The sequence below is a fragment of the Ochotona princeps genome, chromosome 10 (genome assembly GCF_030435755.1).
Source record: "Ochotona princeps isolate mOchPri1 chromosome 10, mOchPri1.hap1, whole genome shotgun sequence".
NCBI classification, from domain to species: domain Eukaryota; kingdom Metazoa; phylum Chordata; class Mammalia; order Lagomorpha; family Ochotonidae; genus Ochotona; species Ochotona princeps.
Window position 1 is genome coordinate 44,615,373 of NC_080841.1, and position 20,199 is coordinate 44,635,571.

The 20,199-nt window shown below is 43.0% G+C and overlaps 1 protein-coding gene across 3 annotated transcripts in view; it reads left to right on the forward strand.

The window, feature by feature from the left end:
* Positions 1-16,227, forward strand: part of EDARADD (EDAR associated via death domain) — a 75,094-nt gene extending 58,867 nt beyond the window's left edge. For 2 of the 3 annotated variants that reach the window (XM_058669389.1, XM_058669391.1), the window contains exons 5-6: positions 1,545-1,590; positions 14,417-15,249. In XM_058669389.1, the coding sequence (XP_058525372.1) occupies positions 1,545-1,590; positions 14,417-14,799 (429 nt within the window). In that variant the 3' untranslated portion in view covers positions 14,800-15,249. Of the gene's footprint in view, positions 1-1,544; positions 1,591-14,416; positions 15,250-15,610 lie in introns of those variants that run through there. The other variant, XM_058669390.1, reaches the window with a different exon arrangement.
* The last annotated feature ends 3,972 nt before the right edge of the window (positions 16,228-20,199 follow it).

Sequence of the window (20,199 nt, forward strand, 5' to 3'; positions counted from 1 at the left end):
ATGGGTGCAGAGGCACCTGAGCTGAGTCAGGGAAGTAGCCCCCCAAAGCCACAAATGGGGTATCTGAGAGCAGCGTCAGTAATGGTATGTCTGTCTCAACCTAGTGCCTCCTTGGCAGTACTGTGAACAGAGGAATGACACTAACTGACCCCAGAGACCTTAGTTATATAAAGATGAAATTAATGTCTCTGCCAGCCTCATGGAAAACACACACACACATGTGCACACAGAGTGGAGCCCTCCTGCTGTGTATGAAGTAACATGCCTTGGTTGTGAAAACAGAATCCCAGAGGTATGATGGATTCTCAGAAGGTTTAGTCACTATTTAATCACAGTTTGAGTTGATTCACAATATTTACTATTTAAGTAAATTAATTTAATAGGCAAGGGAAAGAATTATAAAACAGTAAGCCAAATAAAAGCAGATAGGAAATAAAATGACCCATAATGTAAAATAAAACAATAGCACCATTTTGCATGCACTGATGCTTTTTGAAAAACAAGGGCTCTAATACATGTAGAAGATATTTACTAAGTGTCTGCTCTGTCACACACACTGTCCCATAAAATTCCTGCCCTCATGAAGCTTACATACAAATGAGGACCTATGGCCCAACCCTCATTAAAATGTCGTTCTTGGAGCCAACATCGTGACTTAGAGTGTACAGCCGCTACCTGCGCTGCTGGCATAGCATGATGTAGACTCCAATTCCTGTACCATTTGCTTTACTTCCAGTGCAGCTCCTTGATAGTAGCCTGGTAAAAGCAGTAGGTGATGGCCCTACTGTCAGGGCTCCTGCCATCCACTTAGGAAACCCAGAAGAAGCTCCTGGCTGCTGGCTTCAGCCTGGCCCAGCCCTGGCTGTTGCAGCCAGCTGAGGAGCGAACCAACAGATGAGAAGTCTCTTCCTCTGCTTCTGCCTCTCTCTCTTTGTAGCTCTGACTTCCAAATAAATGCATATTTTGCTTCTTTAGTATTGTTTTATTTTGATGATCTTTACATAATTGATTAAGGCACAAAGGGTCAAGGGTTAAGGAAAGCTGGGCAAGACTATTGTTTCCACATTCTCTTTTTTCCCTTCCTGTTCCTAGGGGAAGGAGGGAGATAAATGGAGAAACCCCACCCAGCCTCTCACCCATCCCAGTCCCTGACATGCAGCATGCTCCGAGGGCACTGCCTAAGAGGTTTTGATAGTTCATCAGTTCTGAATTGCTGCCAATCTCGCCAGTCCAAGCACGATGAAATTGCTCCAGAATCGACTGGCTGACATAGTCCACCTTAGCATCTCTGTTTGCCCAGATTTTCACTGCTAAGATGCATATTTTTAAATTCATTCTTAAGATCCAACCCTGGGATTTTGATGGAAATTTAATCAGATTGGACAATTGATAATGTATCTCTGCTCATATGTGGATATGCTTTTTATGTTTTCGTTGCATTCAAAATTACTTTTTAACAGATTAAATAGAGTTTGCAGATACAGTGCTAAGAATATAATGATATGTGAATATAATTTTAATGAAAGCTGATTTTTGGATTTTAGGGAGAAGAAAATGGCTTTCCAGACAGCACTGGAGATCCGCTTTCAGGTAAATGATTGGCTTTAAAGATACCTGGGCTGTGGCAATAGCTGGTACGGCAGATTGAAGACAATCTGTTTATCATTAGCTTTTAAAGTTCGTATTACAGAATACGACAGCTTTCCACACCGGTGATGACATAGCAAACTCTAAGGAAAGCTGTTTATTACACAATTTCACAAATGCTTTCTGGCAGTATTGCCTCTGAAGGTCTTTGCTTGTGAGGGGCACAGCAGGGTGCTGAATTGGACAGATTAGGATTGGGCCTTGGTAGAACCCGTCAGACCCTGTCTCCCTCCTGAGAGCCTCGGTGTTGAGAGAGGACATTGCTGGTGACAGTGGTGGAGTGGGGTGACTCCCCCACACCTGAGACAGATCGGACCAGCATGGGAAAGCTGTGGCTGCTTCCACCTCCGCTCTGTCGTCAAGCACTTGAGCCAAGAGGATCCCCCTCCTGAGTCTCACTCTTTCTACTTCAGGTGCGTTTAAGCAACGAATCATTAAAGTTTATCACCACCAGCCCCTTTTAATCACCAGACCAAAATTTTGGCAATGTTTAGATTTCTTCTTAAAATTAATCATGGGGAAGATATAGAGTGAACTGTAAAATAAGTTACCAGAATGAGATGGTTTTTGTTTTTTGTTTTTTTTTTTAATCATTTCTACCTATTTGTTTATATGAAAGAGACAGAGACCATTCATCTGCTGTTTCATTCCCTCCATACCTCAAACAGCCAGGACTGGGCCAGACCAGAGCCAGGAGCCCAGAACTTAAGCTGGATCTCTCATGTGGGTGGCAGAGCCTTAACTACTTAAACCATCAACTGCTGTCTCCCGTGGTATGCATTAACAGGAACCTGGAATTGGAAGGTAGCTGGGACTCAAACTCAGCAGGTACTCCGATGTGAGATGCAGATATCCCAAGCAGTGCCTTTGATTTCAATGGCAAAGGTCCACCCTAATCATTTTTTCAAAACCCAAAAAGCCCACCAGTACTTCTCACATCTTTAAAGCATTTTTTAAAAATTTATTTGAAACACAGAATTAGATATCTTCTAGCCACAGATTTACTCCCCCAAATGACTACAACAGTTAGAGCTGTTCTAGATTGCAGTCAGGAGCCAGAAGCTTCATCTGGGTCTCCCACGTGAGTGGCAGGGACCCAAGACTTTGGACCGTCTTCTGCTGCTGCTTTTCCTACGTCATTAGGGAGCTAGATCTGTAGTGGAGTGATCAGGACATGAACTAGCCTCCATATGGGATGTCAGGATGGCAGACAGTGACTTAGCTCGATTTTCCACAATAATAAGCCCCACTTTTTATACCTTTTAAAACACTAGGGGTAGTCTTTGGTACAGCGGTTAAGTTACCACATCCCATAGGAAAGTGCCTGGTTCAACTTCTGGCTTTTCTGTGTCTAATCTACATTCCTACTGGTGCTTGTCCTGGAAGGTAGCAAATGATGGCTAAAGTAGTTGGTTCCTACTACCCACTGGGAGACGTAAGTGGAGTTCCAGGCTCTTGGCTTCCACTTGACCCAAGACTGCTGTTGCAGGCATTTTGTGAGTGAACCCGTGGGTGGAAGATCTCTATTTCTGCTTCTCCTCTGCTTCTCTCAATGTGTCGCTCTGCTTTTCAAATAAAATGAAAATAAATAAATTTTTAACAATTTTAAGAAATGGTAAAGCACCAACATTTTTTTATATCTTTTGCCTGATTGGTCAAAGTTTTGTTTCTTTCTTTTTTTTTTTAAGGGTATCAGGAGACCCCTGTGGTCCTTGACCATAATCACTCCAGGTGACCAATCTGGAAAATTAGAAAATGCGATGTGTGTTTAACATTGTTTTTTCCTTTGATGCTGAATATACCAAAATAATACATGTAGAAGCAACAGTTATCTCTGGGTGGTGAGATTCTAGAGAAACTTTTTAAAATTCGACACATTTTCACTAAAAATCTACCATGTACCAGGACCTTTAAGGAGACCTTGTACAAAATCACATCAGTGGGAAATTCTAGTTGAGGCTATGGCTCCCAGTGTGGCCACCTCATCACTGTTGTAAGAAAAATCTAGGTGGAAATTAGGTTACCTGGCCCTCAGGAGGAGTCTTCCCACTGGGTTTAAGACAGACCCAGAACCCATCCAGTACGTTCCTTTCTTGGGCCAGAGGCCTGAATCACAGGCTGATAGGATTCCCTTTTCCTCAAATGTTGTACAGGCTCAAAGCAGAAGCACTCCACTGGATGAGATGGGTGAGCACAACACACCTCTGGGTACAAGGAAAGGAAGCTCAAACAGGAGGGTGATTCTGAACTCACCACTATCTAATCTGTGTATACAAATGCATGTATAACAAATGATTAGATACAGGCAGATATACACAATGTGTGGTAAAATAAGCTAGGACATTTCTAAAAGCTTAACTGTTAATCTGAATTTGTAGATTTTCTATGATATATCTTCCTTTCTGTCTCTCCTCCTCTCTGTATATCTGGCTTTCCAATAAAAATGAATAAACCTTTAAAAAAAAGAAAAAAAAAAAGATTTTCTATGATAGGCACGTATTTCTTGCAATTTAAAAAAAACCTGAATGTGAACTTTTTAAGACCTCATACCCACCACACTAATGTGACATATTAGCTAAAATAAAAGAGAATTAGAAATTTATTTGTGAATATCTACAACTCCTCTAAGGACTCTTAGGAGTCCCAATATCTATTCATTTTTTAAAAAGATTTATTTATTTTTATTGGAAAGTTTGACACATAGAGAGGAAAATCTTCCATCTGCTGATTCACTCCCCAAGGGACTGCAGTGGCTGGAGCTGAGCGAATCCACAGCTAAGAGCGGAGCTTCTTCCTGGTCTCCCATGCAGGTGCAGGGTCCCAAGGCTTTGGCCATCCTCTGCTCTTTTCCAGGCCATAAGCAGGGAGCTAGATGTGAAGTGAGGCTTCTGCAACACAAACCGGCACCCATATAGGATCCTGGCATGTGCAAGGCGAGGACTTTAGCCACTAGGCTACCATGCCGGACCCAAAATCTGTTCATTCTTAATGAATGGAGTAACTTTAATCAAGCTTCTGATGGTCTTCAGAATCTTTTACTCATGTAACAATGAAGTGGAAGGTTTTCAAAGAAAAGAAACTCCACAGCTGTAACAGGTCATGCGATGCTGGAACTTTGCACATGCTCCCTGAAGTAGTTCTTGGGAGCTGAAGTTGTGCAGTTGGAGTCAATATCACTAGCACCTCTGCTGGTGTTTGACACCCAGGAGCATTCAGGTGTTCTGTTTTCTATAAACAAATAAAGAAGAGGCATTTAGTTAATGGCTTTTGCCCTTGGATGAACAACCAGCAAAAGCAGATCCAACCATTTCGCCTTTGAATGAGGGTAGGGACTTAAGTATGATTTATTGTATTCTGTTGTGCCTACACTGACTTGGCACATGTCTTGTACTAGCACTCTACTAAGCACTGTATAAACATTAACATACCCATGACAGCCCAGTGGGTAGCTTCTGTCCGTTTCTTCATCTACTTTAGGTGACTGAGGCACCCAAGGCAGCCATGTGTGGTTGTTAGCAGCAGCAGGGTTCAAGGCCTGGGCCAGGCCTGAAGCCAGCTCCCAACAGCACTCATGGCTACCTTGGGTGCCCACTATAAGTGAATCCTTGTGTAACACAGGTGTTTAATGGTGAGTGCACTACAGGACAGCCAAGTTCAGACCTCCACTGTTAGACAGGGTCTTATGTTGGATCAGAGCCCCAGTCCATGCCCACACTTCCAGAAGCCCATTTCTGCACCCCTTCCAAAAATCTTGCCCCTTCCACAAAAGCTTGCTCCCTTCCATGGGTGAAGCTCTGGGGAATTAACTCATAACTTGGCTCTTATTTAATTGCTGTGCTTTGAAAACCTTAACTGTCCACAGTCTGGTACACAGGATTAGTTAAAATAAGCCATGTGGGGAAGGTGTGGGGCACCAGAATGGAGGGAGGGTCTGTACAGCAGCAGGGAAGAAAGAGAAGGAACACATCAGGCATCAGCTGCTGCTGGACAGACAAGTCCTCTTTGCAGAACCATGGCATCCCCAGGGATGGAGCCGGCTATATTTGTCCTGATGCCCTGGATTCAAACAGCAAACATAGTTCAATTCAGCTGAACAAAGCAAAGGAAGCAGTAAAACTTTACATTGCCTTCATACACATTTTCAAAACAAAAACGTTTTAGCATTAAAAGAAGGCTCAGCCATCAGTTTATCTTAAAACTCCCCAGAATTGGAAGAACTCAGCCCAGTGTGCCCAGATCATTGAGACATCACCCTTTATTTAAAAAATTGAGCAGGAGCTAGCATCAGGAGCTAGCATCATGGCCCAGTGGGCTAAGCCACTGCCTGTCACACTGGTACTCCATGAATTCCAGTTAAAGTCCTTGCTGCTCTGCCTCCAATTTGGCACCCTACTAATGCACCTGGGCATGTACCTGTGAATGCCAAAGTGCCTACGTTCTTGGCTCCTATCTGAGATGCCCATGTAGAGATTTGGTCGCCTGGCTCTGCCTGGTCCAGACCTGGCTGATACAGCCATTTGGAAAGTGAACCAAAAGATGGAGGATTCCTATCTGTTTCTCTCTGTGAAACCCTGCCTTTCAGATAAATAAAATAAATAAATAAAATTTTAAACTAGAAATTTAAAAAATAAAAATAAAAATTGGATATATTGTTGAAGAGAAGCCCTGGTTCTGGCACTCCCTTCTCACGGCACTGATACCACATGGCTACTTAACACTTGTTACCAGTTTCTCCAGCATTGCCTGACATAATTCAGCTTTTGCTTGACCTAAAACTAACTTTCCCTTAGAAATGAATGGGAAATAGGATCTTGGGTTTCTAAAAATTAGGTACATAATGTGACCCTTGGTTAACAGAGCTGTGTCACATTGTTTCAAACCACATGATTTAGACTCATGTCAAGCATTATGCTAGCTCTTTCATAAGTAAGAACTTGTTTTCTTCTCCTGTCTTTTTGCATGTGAATTCTATACTCTGATTTTACTTGTCTGGATCCACCCAGTTTGTCAGCTAGACTCCCCAGTGTAGCCATCAACTTGACATGTCATGTTTTAAAGAGAGAAAATGAAATCACGCTGTTCTCCCCTTTTGGTTAAGAGATCAAACACCCACCAAAAGCCCTTGGGTCAGTTTCTTAGGAGATAAAAATAATTCTTCATCACTTTATAGCTCATGACATATAACTATCTGTGATAAATAATGCAAGGGTGCACCCTAACACCATGATTATTTATCAAAGCTAGAACCCGACATTTTAAACGCATTTACTTCCAGCCACATGGGAAACCATACACAGGAAAAATGTGAATTCAATGCTTAATAAATATGACTATATGTGACTCTACTTTGACACTTGCTGACATTTTTCCAGCTCCAAATCCGACAGTTTATAGACACCTGAGTTGGTTTATTTCAGAACCAAAATGTATTTCTATATAAAGTTGCCAACATAAAATGTTTATTGTTTAACTAACTTTGAATAAATTCAAGGCCTTGTTATTCGGTGTCATGACAATGGAGCTGGGAGCTAGCAGTGGGCCCAGAGCCTGTGGGAGGAAGACACCAGCTTGGTCATGTACAAGATAAAAGGGCACTTCCCCTGCAGGGAGGCACATTAATTCAATCTGTGATCCACTGCCAACATCCTGACTGGAGCCTTTTCTAGACTCCACTAATCATGACCTTTGTGAATTCTGAATCTTGTTCCAATTCACAATTAACTGTTAATTGACCTGTATTTTATAATCTGCCAACCCAAAGCATAAGAGTTAAACATGACGCCATAGGACATTAGCCGTTTCTTGACACTTGTCCCTAAACATGCTTGCTTCCAGAACCCATCTTGAAAATCTAATGTAAGATATATGAGAAAGGACGGTGGGTGGCGCAGGGTGGAGGTCGGGGTGGTCACTGAGCAGGAAAGTCCAGTCGCTTGCTTCTGAGTCTGGGGCAACATCGCGTATCTGAGGCCTCTTAATCACCCAACAGACATGGTGTCTCCCAAAGAGAAGTGACTCAATTTCCAAATCCAACTTGGTCAGATCCTTTTGACTAAATACTAGCTCTCTTGGAGATGTCTTTAAGGCAGTGGTTTTCATCCCTGGCTGCACATTAAAAGTCCAGGAAGAGCTTTTAAAAATTCCTATGTCCTGCTTGCAACCCTAGACTAAATAAGGATCTTGGTGGGTGGGACCAAACAGTCAGATTTTGCAAAATTCCCCAGGAGTGAGTTGTTCCATGCTATGGTGCAAGTGGACAACCAAGTATTTTTCCAAGGGCTGTGAACTGTTACCCGTCACCCACAGCTGTTCATTGCCACATCCTCACCATGTGCTAGGACACTGCTTTAGCAGATTATCTCCTGTATTCCTCATGTGTGAGATAGGTGTCGCTGTCCCTGTCCAGAGGGCATGCAAGATGCAGGCTTAGCCAGCTCAGTAACCTGTGCAAACTGTAGTAACCTCTAAGGCTCGTGCTGTTAAATTCCATGGTGCACAAGTGTCCTTCTCCCTGGCAACGAGTAATCTTTCTTCTACTTTGGATATGCTGAGTTAGTATTTTTTTTAAGATTTATCTATTTTATTGGAAAGGCAGATGCACAGAAAGGAGGAGAGACAGAGAGGAAGATCTTCCATCCGATGATTCACTCCCCAAGCAGCCACAACGGCTAAAACTAATCCGATCCCGAGCCAGGAGCCAGAAACTTCTTCCGGGTCTCCCACGTGGGTGCAGGGTCCCAAGGCTTTGGGCCGTCCTCGACTGCTTTCCCAGGCCACAAACAGGGAGCTGGATGGGAAGCAGGGCCAATGGAATTAGAACCGGCACCCATATGGGATCCGGGCGCGTTCAAGGTGAGGACCTTAACCATTATGCTATTGCGCCGGGCCCAGTTAGTATTTTTTAAAAAAGAGACAGTTGGTGTGAAATTTTTTAGCTAGCTTTCCATGGCTGTTCAGGTTGTTTTACTTGACCCCTTTTTTGGATGAGGGGGGCTATTTTGACTTTGTAAGTATTTTGACTATGCCACACACTTCATTCATTTGATTTATTCCCCAAGTATCTATTGATCACCTACCTGTCTGCCTGCCGTGTTGTGGTGACATCAGGCATCAAAATACTTTTCTTCCTGGACCTTCTCTATTCCAGTTGAGAAACAATAAACACCAAATAAATCGATAATTTCATGGGGAGACCAGCCTTGTGAGAGGATGCCTGGCAGAGGGGGGCTAATTTAACTAAGAAGGGGCATCAAGCCTGAACAGCGTAAAAGAAACAGGCATGTGGAAATTGAAGAGAGAGGATCCCAGGAAGAAGAGCTTCCCAGGTCAGACCCTGGGATAGGACCAAGCTTGGTGTTCTTGGGCAGGTGCAGGCAGTTAGTGCCATGGAGGAGGTAAGCTGGAAGACTAGCATAACCTATTTACTCTCATGTCTTTAAAACAATCAATTTAAGCTTACACTGCTAAATAACTCATAAAACTTGGTTAAAAATGTTTCTTGTCATTTATCTCATGGAATCATGTGATACAGGAATTATTACTCTCTCCATATTACAGACAAGGTATCCCAAGTGCATAGATGTTAAAGGCCCTCAGAAATCAAGGCAATTGGAGCAGTGGTGTTGCTGAGCCGCATAGAGACGCAGCATCGGGATGATGAGGGATATGCCCGTCAAGGACTCAGTGCAGGGCTGCCTAAGTAAATTAGGCACCAAATAGACGACAGTGACCGAGATGACAAGAAACAGCCTTTTCTCCCCAGACATAGTCTGCCTTAGTTTGAGCCAGTACTTAAGGAAGACTTACAGAGAACATATCCTCCCAGAGTTTTGTCCTTTCTTCCCCCGCCCCATCTAGAATCAACTCCCTTTTTGTATTTTAAGATCAGTTCTGTACAGTTTTCCACCAGCATCCATTTACTGCCAGCCAATACCAGCTGTGTTTTTACTATAATTCTGTCTCCCGGTTTCTGAAATTCTCCAAATAACTAACAATAGCAAAACTGCCTTCTCTCTCAAGGAGAATTGTTATTAATTTGTTTCTTTAGAAAACAATTCTGAGAATTTCTACTATATAGCTCCCAGTGCTTGTCATTTGAGAGACATCAAGTACTGATCTTATTTCTCCCTGTTACTGATGAAGACTTCTTTGGTCGTAAGTCTTTTTCTTCCTTCCCCAAGGCATCACCCAGGCTACACTTTCATGTACACTGTTACATGATCGCTGTTAAAAGTATGGTGGAGTAGAATGTATTTGATAGGAGGAAAAACTTGTTTCCCCTGTTTGGGTCCTCCAGGGAGGTAATTATAGTTTGTGGTTTTTAAAAGACAGCTTTAAATTCACTCATGTAGGCTGTTCATGTGGATTCCAGTTCAGTAAATGCTTTGTCATTCGTGTAATTGAAAATGCAAAAAAAAGGGAAAACTTCAATAGACATGGTAGGACCTCGTTTATTTTTAAATAAGCTAATAATGTTCAATGTAATTATTCAAAGAAGTAGGTTTAAAGGGACATTATACAAACCTTAATGTTTTTTACTAACTTTTTTGAAGCTAAAAATGGATTTTATAAAGATCAATCTAAAAACAGCTCTTGACAGCATTACATGTAAGTTTGGGCATAAAGGCTTAAATCTCTGTTTTTTCTATGATGTTCAATATATATTATTTAACAGTATTATTATTTTGAGAGAGAGAGAGCTCCCATTCGTTTATTCGCTCCTCAAGTGCCCGCAATAGCTGAGGCTGAGCCGGGCTGAAAGCAGGAGCTAGGACAGGTTCCTGTGATGGGAGCAGGGAACCAACAACTTAACGATCACCTGCTGCCTCTCTGGGTCTGCATTTTCAAGAAGCTGGATCAGAAGTGAAGGCAGGACTTGAACTTGGGCACTTGATGTGAGATGACACTGATGGTGTGAACTGACTCAACCTCTCTGGAAACTGATCGTCCACAGCCCCAGACTTCACAGACTTTTGTCCTAATCATCCCATAATAACTAAAATTTACATGAAAGGCCTGCATTGTATCAACACCCTGATAGTTTTTCCAAAACATGTAATTATATATATTTGCCAGATTTAATAACACTGAGATTAATTGGTATGTTTTAAAGTTAATTCAGTCTTGAAAGACAAAATGCACGGGATTGAGAAGTTCAGTGTGGCTGCAGCTGAGGTTCTGTTTAAGGAAGTCATGGGAAGTAAGATAGAAGCAAAGCAAGGAGAACTTGGTGTGAAAGACTAGGTGGGAAATGGACAGACCCAGTGGGAAAAATAATCAAATAATTGCAGGAAAGCAGACATGCAAATAAGAGAGACCAGGTATTTATGGTGTATAGTGTGAACCATTTTAAGTTTATATTGACTGAGTTGGGTATGTCATCTAGACATCAATAAGGGCTTGCCCAGATGAGTCTTGGGCCTAGCTAATGAATAGATAAGCCTATACCCCCATGTGAGCGTACCTGGGTTCAGTGTCCCCCACAGGCTCCTAAGTGGAGCTTCCTCCCAATGCAGACCCTGGAAGGCAATAGTGATGGTTCAAGTAATTGTATTCTTGCCTCCCACTGTGGCAATCTTAATTGAGTTCCTGGCTCCCATCTTTGGTCTAGCCCATATCTGCATCTCTCTCTCTTTCTCTCTCTTCTCTCTCCCTTTCTCCCTCTCTCTGTATGTATATGTCTCTATGCCTCAGTGTAACTAAATTTTTTAAATAGAAGGACTTCCAGTAGTTACAGAGCCCAGAAGAGCTGAAGGGCTAACCATTCGTTTATGCACTCATGAACTTATTTACTCATTCAGTAAACGTTGATAAAGCATTTACTGTATGCCAGAGGCTGCATTGAGTTCTGCACATGAAAAAAGAAAGGGCCCTCCATTCTAGTGAAAGAGTCTTAGAACTGCTAGTGTGGAGATGCCCAAATGGAGAAAATGCGGAGGGGGAATCCTAAGGGCTGATACTGGAACTGCATCACCTGCTCCCACCCACTCGGGTCTTGGCTGAGCTAGAGCTTGGATCTGAGCATGCCAGACAGACAAAGGCAGGGATGTAGTGAAGGCCTGAGAGTGCTTGGCTGCGAAAAGAAACCCTCCAGGAGACTATAATTTGCAGTGCAGTATTTGGTATCCAAAGGGGCAGAGAAGTCTTGGGCTCACTCCAGAGGGAGCCTAATGCTGGGGCAATACTAGCCGCAACAACGAGTCCAAGGGGATTCTCTGAGGTGGATGGGGAGCTGCTTTCCTGGTGGAGATATTTCCACTCAGTCATAACTGGACTCCGGCAAGCATTTAGGTTGTAGAGAGCCAGGTTAAGTCTCTATGAGTGTTGGTGGGAATTAGGCAGGGTCAGATGGTACTCAAAGCAAAAGAAGATGATGATGAAGAATGGGGCGAAGCATTAAAGGTGCCAGGCCCAATATATGCATATATTCTTTACATCTTATATTTTTTTACTTATAGCCAGGCATTTTCTAGGTTGCGCTGTGGTCTGCCTGTTCCTAGAAGTAGCACACTAATTTGTTTCATTAGTCTCCCTACTCTAAGCATCTGATTTTTAAAATGATATTGAAAATAATGCTACCTTAAAAGTGGTCACATAGATATATACTCTGGGTTATCTCTTCAGGTCACATTCCCAGACAGGTCAAAGAAGATGAACACAATTTTTTACTGCTTTTATTCATTACTTTTTCATTTAGCCTTGCCACACAATTACTGGTTCCTAAACTTAGCATAGCCAAAGTGATTTCTTCTCTCCAATTATTTAAGAAAAAGATAAAGAAAAATATTATTTATTTATTTATTTAAAAGATATAGTTACAGAGAGAGAAAGGGAGAGACAGAGAGACAGAGAGAGCATCCATCTGCTGGTTAACACTCCAGATAGCTTCAGCAGCCAGGTCTGGGCCATACCAAAGCCAGGAGCCCATAACTCCATCAGGGTCTCCCGTATGTATGCAGGACCCCAAGAACTTGGTCCATCTTCTCCTGTTATCCCAAGCCTGTTAGCTGGGAGCTGGGTTGGAAGTGGAGCACCTAGGATTCCAACTGGTGCTCTCAAGGGCTGCTGACATTATAGGCCGTAACTTAACCTTCTGTGCCACAAACTGACCTCCAGCCAAATTCTTTATTTTCCTCAACCAAAAGGCTATAACTTAATGTAATGCCATATGCAGTAAAGGTCATCACAACTTCCCCTGGAATTTCCCCAGCCAGTAATGTCTTTAGGTGCTAAAATCTAAATTCAAGAGCAGGTATTTGGCCTAATTATATTTCAAACATATAGGTCAAAGATGCCACTGGTTGAAAGAGAACATCCTTATATTGGAGTACCTAGGTACCAGTTCTCACTCTACTCCTGATTCCAGCTTTCTGCCAGTGCACACCCTCAGAGGCGTCAGGTGGTGGGTCAGGTGGTGGATCTCTCCCACACCGGGAGGAGATTTGGTCTGAGTTCCCAACTTGAAGCTATGATCTGGCTTAGCCTAGCTGTTGTAGACATTTGGGAAATGAATGGGAGATATCTCTGTATGTCTTTTTTTGCCCCCTCTCTCTTTCTTTGCCTCTCTGCTTTTCAAATAAGTAAATGTTATTTTTAAAAATCCAAAATCAGAATATGCGTAAGATTCAGTATGGTTGCAGAATTTATGCTCCTTCATTTACCATGTATAGACACTGCATAATACCTTATTTTAAATGATTTGCCAATTCCTCTTACCTACGAACTTCATGCTTCTGCCTAACATGCATGCCTCCAAGCAGTAAAACGGGGCTAAAGATGACTGGCTGTCAGAGGCTGCCCTCCCCCTGGGAAGGAGTGTGCTCACCATGGAGAGGCAGAGCTCAGAAGCCTGCTGCCGTCCTCACTGCACATACCCCAGGGTGTTGGCTCCACTTCAAAGGGAGCCTGTGGGTGAAGAAAACACAGATAAAGGCAGAGGGATGATAACACAGCCATAAATTTTAGAAGTAAGTTTTCTGGCACTATCAATTATCACTCCTTTCAAATATGCACATAGCATGGCTATCCCAGTTTTCAGGGTTTTTCTTTTAAGGAGCTTTTAAAAAATTGTGCAATCATTTACACCCTGACACATTGTGTTTGGTGTTAAAAAGCTTTCAGGTGGTAGGTGTCGTGGTGCAATAGGTTAAGCAACTTAAGCAGTGCATAGCATATCATATAGCGTAGCATATGCCTGCATAGCATATCAAAGAGCTGGTTTGAGTCCTAGTTCTTCTGCTTCCTACTATTGTGCTAGGGAAGTAGAAGGTGATGGCCCAAGGACTTGGATTCTGAGTTTGGCCTGACCAGGACTGGCTGTTGGAAACATTTGGGGAATGAAAACTTTAAATAAAAGCCATCAGGGCTGCCTGGCACCTGGGAAGGGGCAAGGATTGAGGGTACATGCAAAGTTGGGTTACTTATAGACTCTGCAGTCTGGTCCGATCTACACTGGCGATCTGCTCACAGACAGGGGTTCATTCCTTGGAATCCTCATTCTAGCTGTTACACGCTGTAAGGCACAGTCTCAGAAAGAGAAAATGGCTTTATAAAAATTCTGCTTCTGCTTTCCACAACACAACTCATCGTTAGCTATAAAGAGTAACACATTATTGTCTGTTCTGAGTGTTTTCTCTACAAGGTAGGCTGTTACACTTGGACTGATAATACTGACAATTTTGGCAGGAAAACCCAGGCCATCAGAAATGAATGCATTTATGGGGCGTCTTGTTGACACGTGGGCTGTACTGTTTTTTTGTTCCCCCTGCAGATGTCAGCAACGACAAGCCCTGTCATGAAAACTGTACTTGTTCCTCCTGCTCACATCGGGCCCCCACTATCAGTGACTTGCTCAATGATCAGGACGTACTAGATGTGATCAGGATAAAGCTAGATCCGTGTCACCCAACAGTAAAAAACTGGAGGAATTTTGCAAGCAAATGGGGCATGCCCTATGATGAATTGTGTTTCCTGGAGCAGCGGCCACAGAGTCCCACCTTGGAGTTCTTGCTCCGGAACAGTCAGAGGACGGTGGGCCAGCTGATGGAGCTCTGCAGGCTCTACCACAGAGCCGACGTGGAGAAGGTTCTGCGAAGGTGGGTGGACGAGGAGTGGCCCAAGCGGGAACGCGGAGACCACCCCAGGCACTTCTAGATCGCTCTTCTTCCTTCATTGGCCTCTTCAGATGTTGAAACAACCCCAGGTCAAAGAGGAATGTGAAATCTGTTCTTTTTTCTTTTTTGAGTGTAAGATAAGGACCTGTTGCCATGGATGTTGGTTTTCCCCAAAGCTGATGTTTTTTGTGGAAGGGTAGGTTTTGTTTTGGTGGTGGATGTATGTTTCTTGGTTTTTGCACATGTATTTTAATTTAATATTTGAATCTGGAATTGGGGGAAAAATTTTAAAGTTCCTGTAGCAGCTGAAGTCTGCAATCAGAATGGATTCATACAACAATGAAAATGGAGGTGTCCTCTCCTTTAAATACTGCTGAGGTTTTCCACGGGACCTGAGTTGTTGATGACTCCAAGCATACAATCGCCATCACACCAAGATCCATAGCGACCAATGGCTTTCCCACTGAAGAAAATAGCAATGAGAAGTTACCCTGTTACTTTTTTGTCATCTTCAAGTGAATTCAAAAGGATGCTGTATGATATGACATTACCTTACAGAATGGCACTGCCATCTTTTTAATCCAAATAATGTTTATAATTTGTGAAGTAGTAACAGTGTCACTTGCTCAGATATCTTTAAAAGAAGCACAAGAAGCTATGGTTACTTGGACAATGGATTTAGAAATTAGTAGGTCAAGGGAATGATGTTTGACAGAGTATTGGAAATGCCCTTTTGTTACTCATCCTTTTATTATTTAATATTTAATTTCTATTTCTATACGCAGCTAAGTATTTCACCCCCTGAAACTCAGTTAATCGGTAAATAATGATCATCTGTCCACTGCTTCTAGCACTTACTGTCCCAGTTACAACATGACCCAATAGCACCACCCAGCGACCTCACCAATATCGAGCTAGCAGAGGCTTAATGTGGATACTTGGAAGGAAGGTGTGTACTGAAAATCTAATTTTAAACAGTTTTCAGCAAAAGGAGAAATTTATTTAAAAATATCTAATGCTCTTATTTAATAGTTTTGGAGAAAAAGAAAAGGTGAGCATAGGAGAGTTTGTTATTATAAAGGCAAGACTTTCTGTGTTCTTTGAGGAAAAAGAAGCAAAGCCTTGCTTTTGGTGATACTCTCATGAAATATTATTTGATTTTAGCTGTGAGCTTAGAAAATTATGGCACTTGGAGATTCTGTGCAAGGCCTTGATTAAAATAAGGGAAACCAATGACTAACCCTGATTAAATATTGAAGAACCATAAGAACCCTAAGAATTAGCTCAATTCAGTCAACGTTGCCATCAAATATAAACTGTAAACTAGTAAAATCTACTAGAAGCTTACTCATCACTTATGATTTGGCATTAATCACACCCACGTCAGCTTTCATTGGCTGATTTAGTCTATCATAAAAAGTACTTAAAACAACAGCCAAAATAAAGTGTATTGATTTTTAGAAATAGATTTCTCGGCCAATTGGTGTTCACCGTGGCAGCTTCTGAACAGGCATTGTCAGTCATGTTCCAGAAACCATATGGGATTTGTTACGGGTGTTTTTGTCTGTGACCTTAATTGGATAGGTCACACCTCACTAAGCTGCCTATGACCTGCTCTCACTCACTCTCCTCAGTTCATCATGAACAAAATGTTGGAAGGCTTTTGACACTTGAGGGAAATAATAACTGTGTGCACTGTGATTATTTGGCAAGTTTTGTAGTACCAGACCCCCAGTGCTATTCAGTGGCCACACCCCCTTGTATCCTGCCACCTCAGGAATGTAAGGAACAGGTCCCAGGTCAAAAAATTTCTTAGTTACTGCCCACCTAGGTGCTTCCAGAAAGTTCCTTCCCTCACCCCATCTCCATCCAGGCTGACTTGTCACACCAGCAGGACACAGGGCAGCACCACCAAGGAGGTGGTGGTGGAGTTGGTGGCTGAGGAGAGGGAGAGGAGGAGGGAGGGGGGAAACTCCCTCTGTTCCCTGTCCTCAACCCGCTCCTTCCTCCTCCTCCTACTTTGGGGCCTCCATTCTTCCCAAACCAGGAACAAGGAAGAGCAGGTGGGACATGCCCCCAGTCCCCCAGCCGTTATTCACATAGGGAGAGGAGGAGATTTGCCGTGTTCTCAGAGACTTCCTGCCTGAGACTGACAAGTGCAAAAGGTGCTGCAGGAAGAAGGAGCATCCTGAGAAGAAGTGGGGTGAGCCAGCACCCATCCCCTCCCCACCCCTGCTGCCCACGGCCTTCTCTGCTTCGCCCGAATCCCCAGCTCAGCAGGAGCCCTGCTCTGCTCAAAGGCCACACTGAGTGACTTGGAACAGCTGCCAAGGAGGTGTCCTTCAAAATCCCCTGTGTGGGGCTTCAGCAGTAACACTGGACAGTTTGAAATATTACTAGCATTCCACATTCAGTGGAACTTGAAATGAAAAATTCCTCATGGAAGCATTCCTCATATGCGGCAATCAGGTTTGGTGGAACCCAAGTTCAGCTTCACGGATGTCTGAAGTAAAAGCCCTTGGTGATCTGCCTTTGGGGAAACTGGTTCATCGTTGGACTGCTTCTATGTGGGCCTAATTCCAAGATTTCAAGCTCAGACTTCCAGTCTCAAAACTGACTTTAAATTGAACTTATCATCATATACATCTCGAACACAGCTATTGTTCCTAAATGTTGGTAGAATGCGCATCTCAAGTTTGATGAAAAATGTCAAGCAAAAGAACACTCACTCTTATGGAACGAAGTGTTGCCCAGTGAAAGAATAAAAGATAAAATCAGCTGGGCCAGAATTGTGGCGTAGTGAGTTAAGCTTCTGGCTACATTCCCTTGCAGGCCACATTGGAGAAGTCAATGAAGCTCCTGGCTTCAACTTGACCCAGCCCTGGCCCTCTTGGGCATCTCTCCCTCTCTGTAACTCTGACTTTCAAGTGAATAAATAAACATTTTTTAAAAGAACTATTAAATCTTAATGATGTTTAGGCTTTTTTTTTTCTTAAGTGAGAAATAAGATACCACATTCCAGCACATCAGAGAAAGGGGTCCTTAGACTCAGCTCAGCAGTGCAACCAGGAGCTTGGCCAGAGGAATCACTCATATCAGTAACAAATGGCAGCAGATCACAGATGGTGCTTGCTGGTTTTCTCAGTTTCAAGCAATCTGAGTGTGGCACTGCCCTCTGCTGGAAACCAAAGTCTATCCACTCCTTTCTGGCTTGGCTCTGGCTGGGATCAGCCTCAGAGCAATGAGTGTTGCATGCTACAGCCCTTACAAGTAGCCTGCTAAGAGAAGGAGAGAGTATAGTTGTTCCACAAGCTGACAAGAATCATCAGAATGAGCCTGGCATAACCGAGAAGGGGGTTCCAATCTCATGTGTGCTCACCAGGAAATTGTTGTCATTCAGGCCATGTGTGTAAATAATTTGCATAACAGTTCCATAATCTGGAAATTATTTTTAAACAGACTTTTCCTCCACACGGAGTTAGGGTTAATACTTGATAGACACTTGGTCTGTCTTAATGTAGAGCCTGAGGAAGCAGTCATGACTAACAGGACCTGCAGCACTGGCCTCACACCTTCCTCCATAATCTCTAATATACAAATCTGGTCTTTTACATACAATAGTAACAATTAAAGTCTAACAGATATTCTGCTCCTTTCTAGATGAAGAATATGTGCTTCATTTAGTTTTGAGCAAAATCAACCCCCTTATAGATTTTTTCTGCATCTGCCCTGCCAGTTTTATTATTTTCCTGTCCTTTAGGTTCATGGTGTGGCTGTATGTTGCTCATTTTAAAACCGTTCGCCTCTTGCTTATGCCATATTTCCTCTCTAGGCTAACAGTCTTCCCTCTCCACTGCACAGGCTAACATCTGCTACACACACTCACACACCTGTTTTCTTTTAACAGAATTTGATAAATTGTCTTTCATCTTCAATTACACACTGAACCTTATTCTGTGAAAACGCTTTCTATCCTTATAACCAAAACCCATGTGTCTATACTGATGCACAAAGCAATGGCTGAGAAATCTCTGTCCCATTTGTTCCCAGATTTCCTATTTGGGACTTCTGACTCCAGTGTCTTGCTTCCCCTGTGTTTAAAGAGAATCATGGACAAGTTGCTTGGCTAAGAACCAGTAGAGACAGCTCCTCGGGGTACTGACCACCTCAACTGGAGCCTGTTCTCTTTCTCCCCATGGCTACAGAGGGGCTGTGGGTCTGGAGCAATGATTACTTGGGATGTCTTTTGGAAGTCGGCTTTACAGATGAAAGTTTAAAGCAGTTGAATGTGCTGGTTGAAATTAAGTGATTGAGTTGATAGAGCTTCTTTAGAAATGTAGGAAGTAGCCCAGTGACTGTTGTCCTCTGAGGCATGGCTTTAGAAACTACATGGAGGGCATTTCTTCAGCCAATGGGGGCAGTGCTTTTGAACTGCTGAGTCATTGTGGTTCTCTATAATATCATGCTATCCTTTGTAAGCTGTGTTTGTTGTGATTTCCTATAAGATTGTCAGGTTTTTTCTTATAAATAAGAAAAGATTGCTTTTAATTTTAATAATGGGTGCTACAAAAAATTGAAGATTGAGGTAAACTGCTGTGTAGTTGGTGCTATTATGTAGATTCCAGCCGTTGTTAACTTGCCTATTCTGTTCACCAGTCATCAGTCACTAGATTCCCTGGTACGCTTCTCAAATGTGTCTTAGACACTAGGAGTGCAAAACATATTTTACCTCCAAGGGGCCTACAGATTTGGGAGTGCTGATGTAGGCAAGGAGAGGGCTGGAGAGAGCAAGGTGCAGGAGAACTTGTGTTGAGAGTTGAGAGTCTGAGCTGGGAGGGGTAACGGGCAATCAGCCATCAAGCCAGGTCTGTTAGTTACTGTGACAGCTCTGTGTGATGGGCCATTTCATGGTTACTCTCCATCTCTCCTGCCTTTACGCATTGGGCCCAGGCTTGTCCTCTGAGCTGCCGGTGTCCCTGTGTAACTGCTGACTGATGTCTCCATGTGAATACTTCACAGGCACCTCTGACTCAACTTGTTCTAAGCTTAACCTGTGATTTTTTTTTTTTGTTTGTTCCAAACTTGTTTCTTGCCAGAGTACCCTATCTCAACCATCCATCTGCTTGCTCATGCCTTCCTTAAGACCTCGCTCCCCTCCCCTATCTGTTCAACCTCCAAAAAAAAAAAATCATACATTTCTTTCCTCTCCAGTTTCACAGCCAGCATCCTAACTTGATTATTTACCTTTTTTCATCCTGTGAGGGTCTGCCAGCTGGAATCAGCACTGGTGGAAGGTCCTGTCATCTTCAGCATCAACCCCTCCAAGGAATTCCTATGGTGAAGACAAAGTCCCAAAAGATGTGCTGTTCAAAATGGTACCTGGGTTTGCTTTCTGGGTCTAGCTCCTGACTCCAGCTTCCTGTTAATGCACACCCTTGGA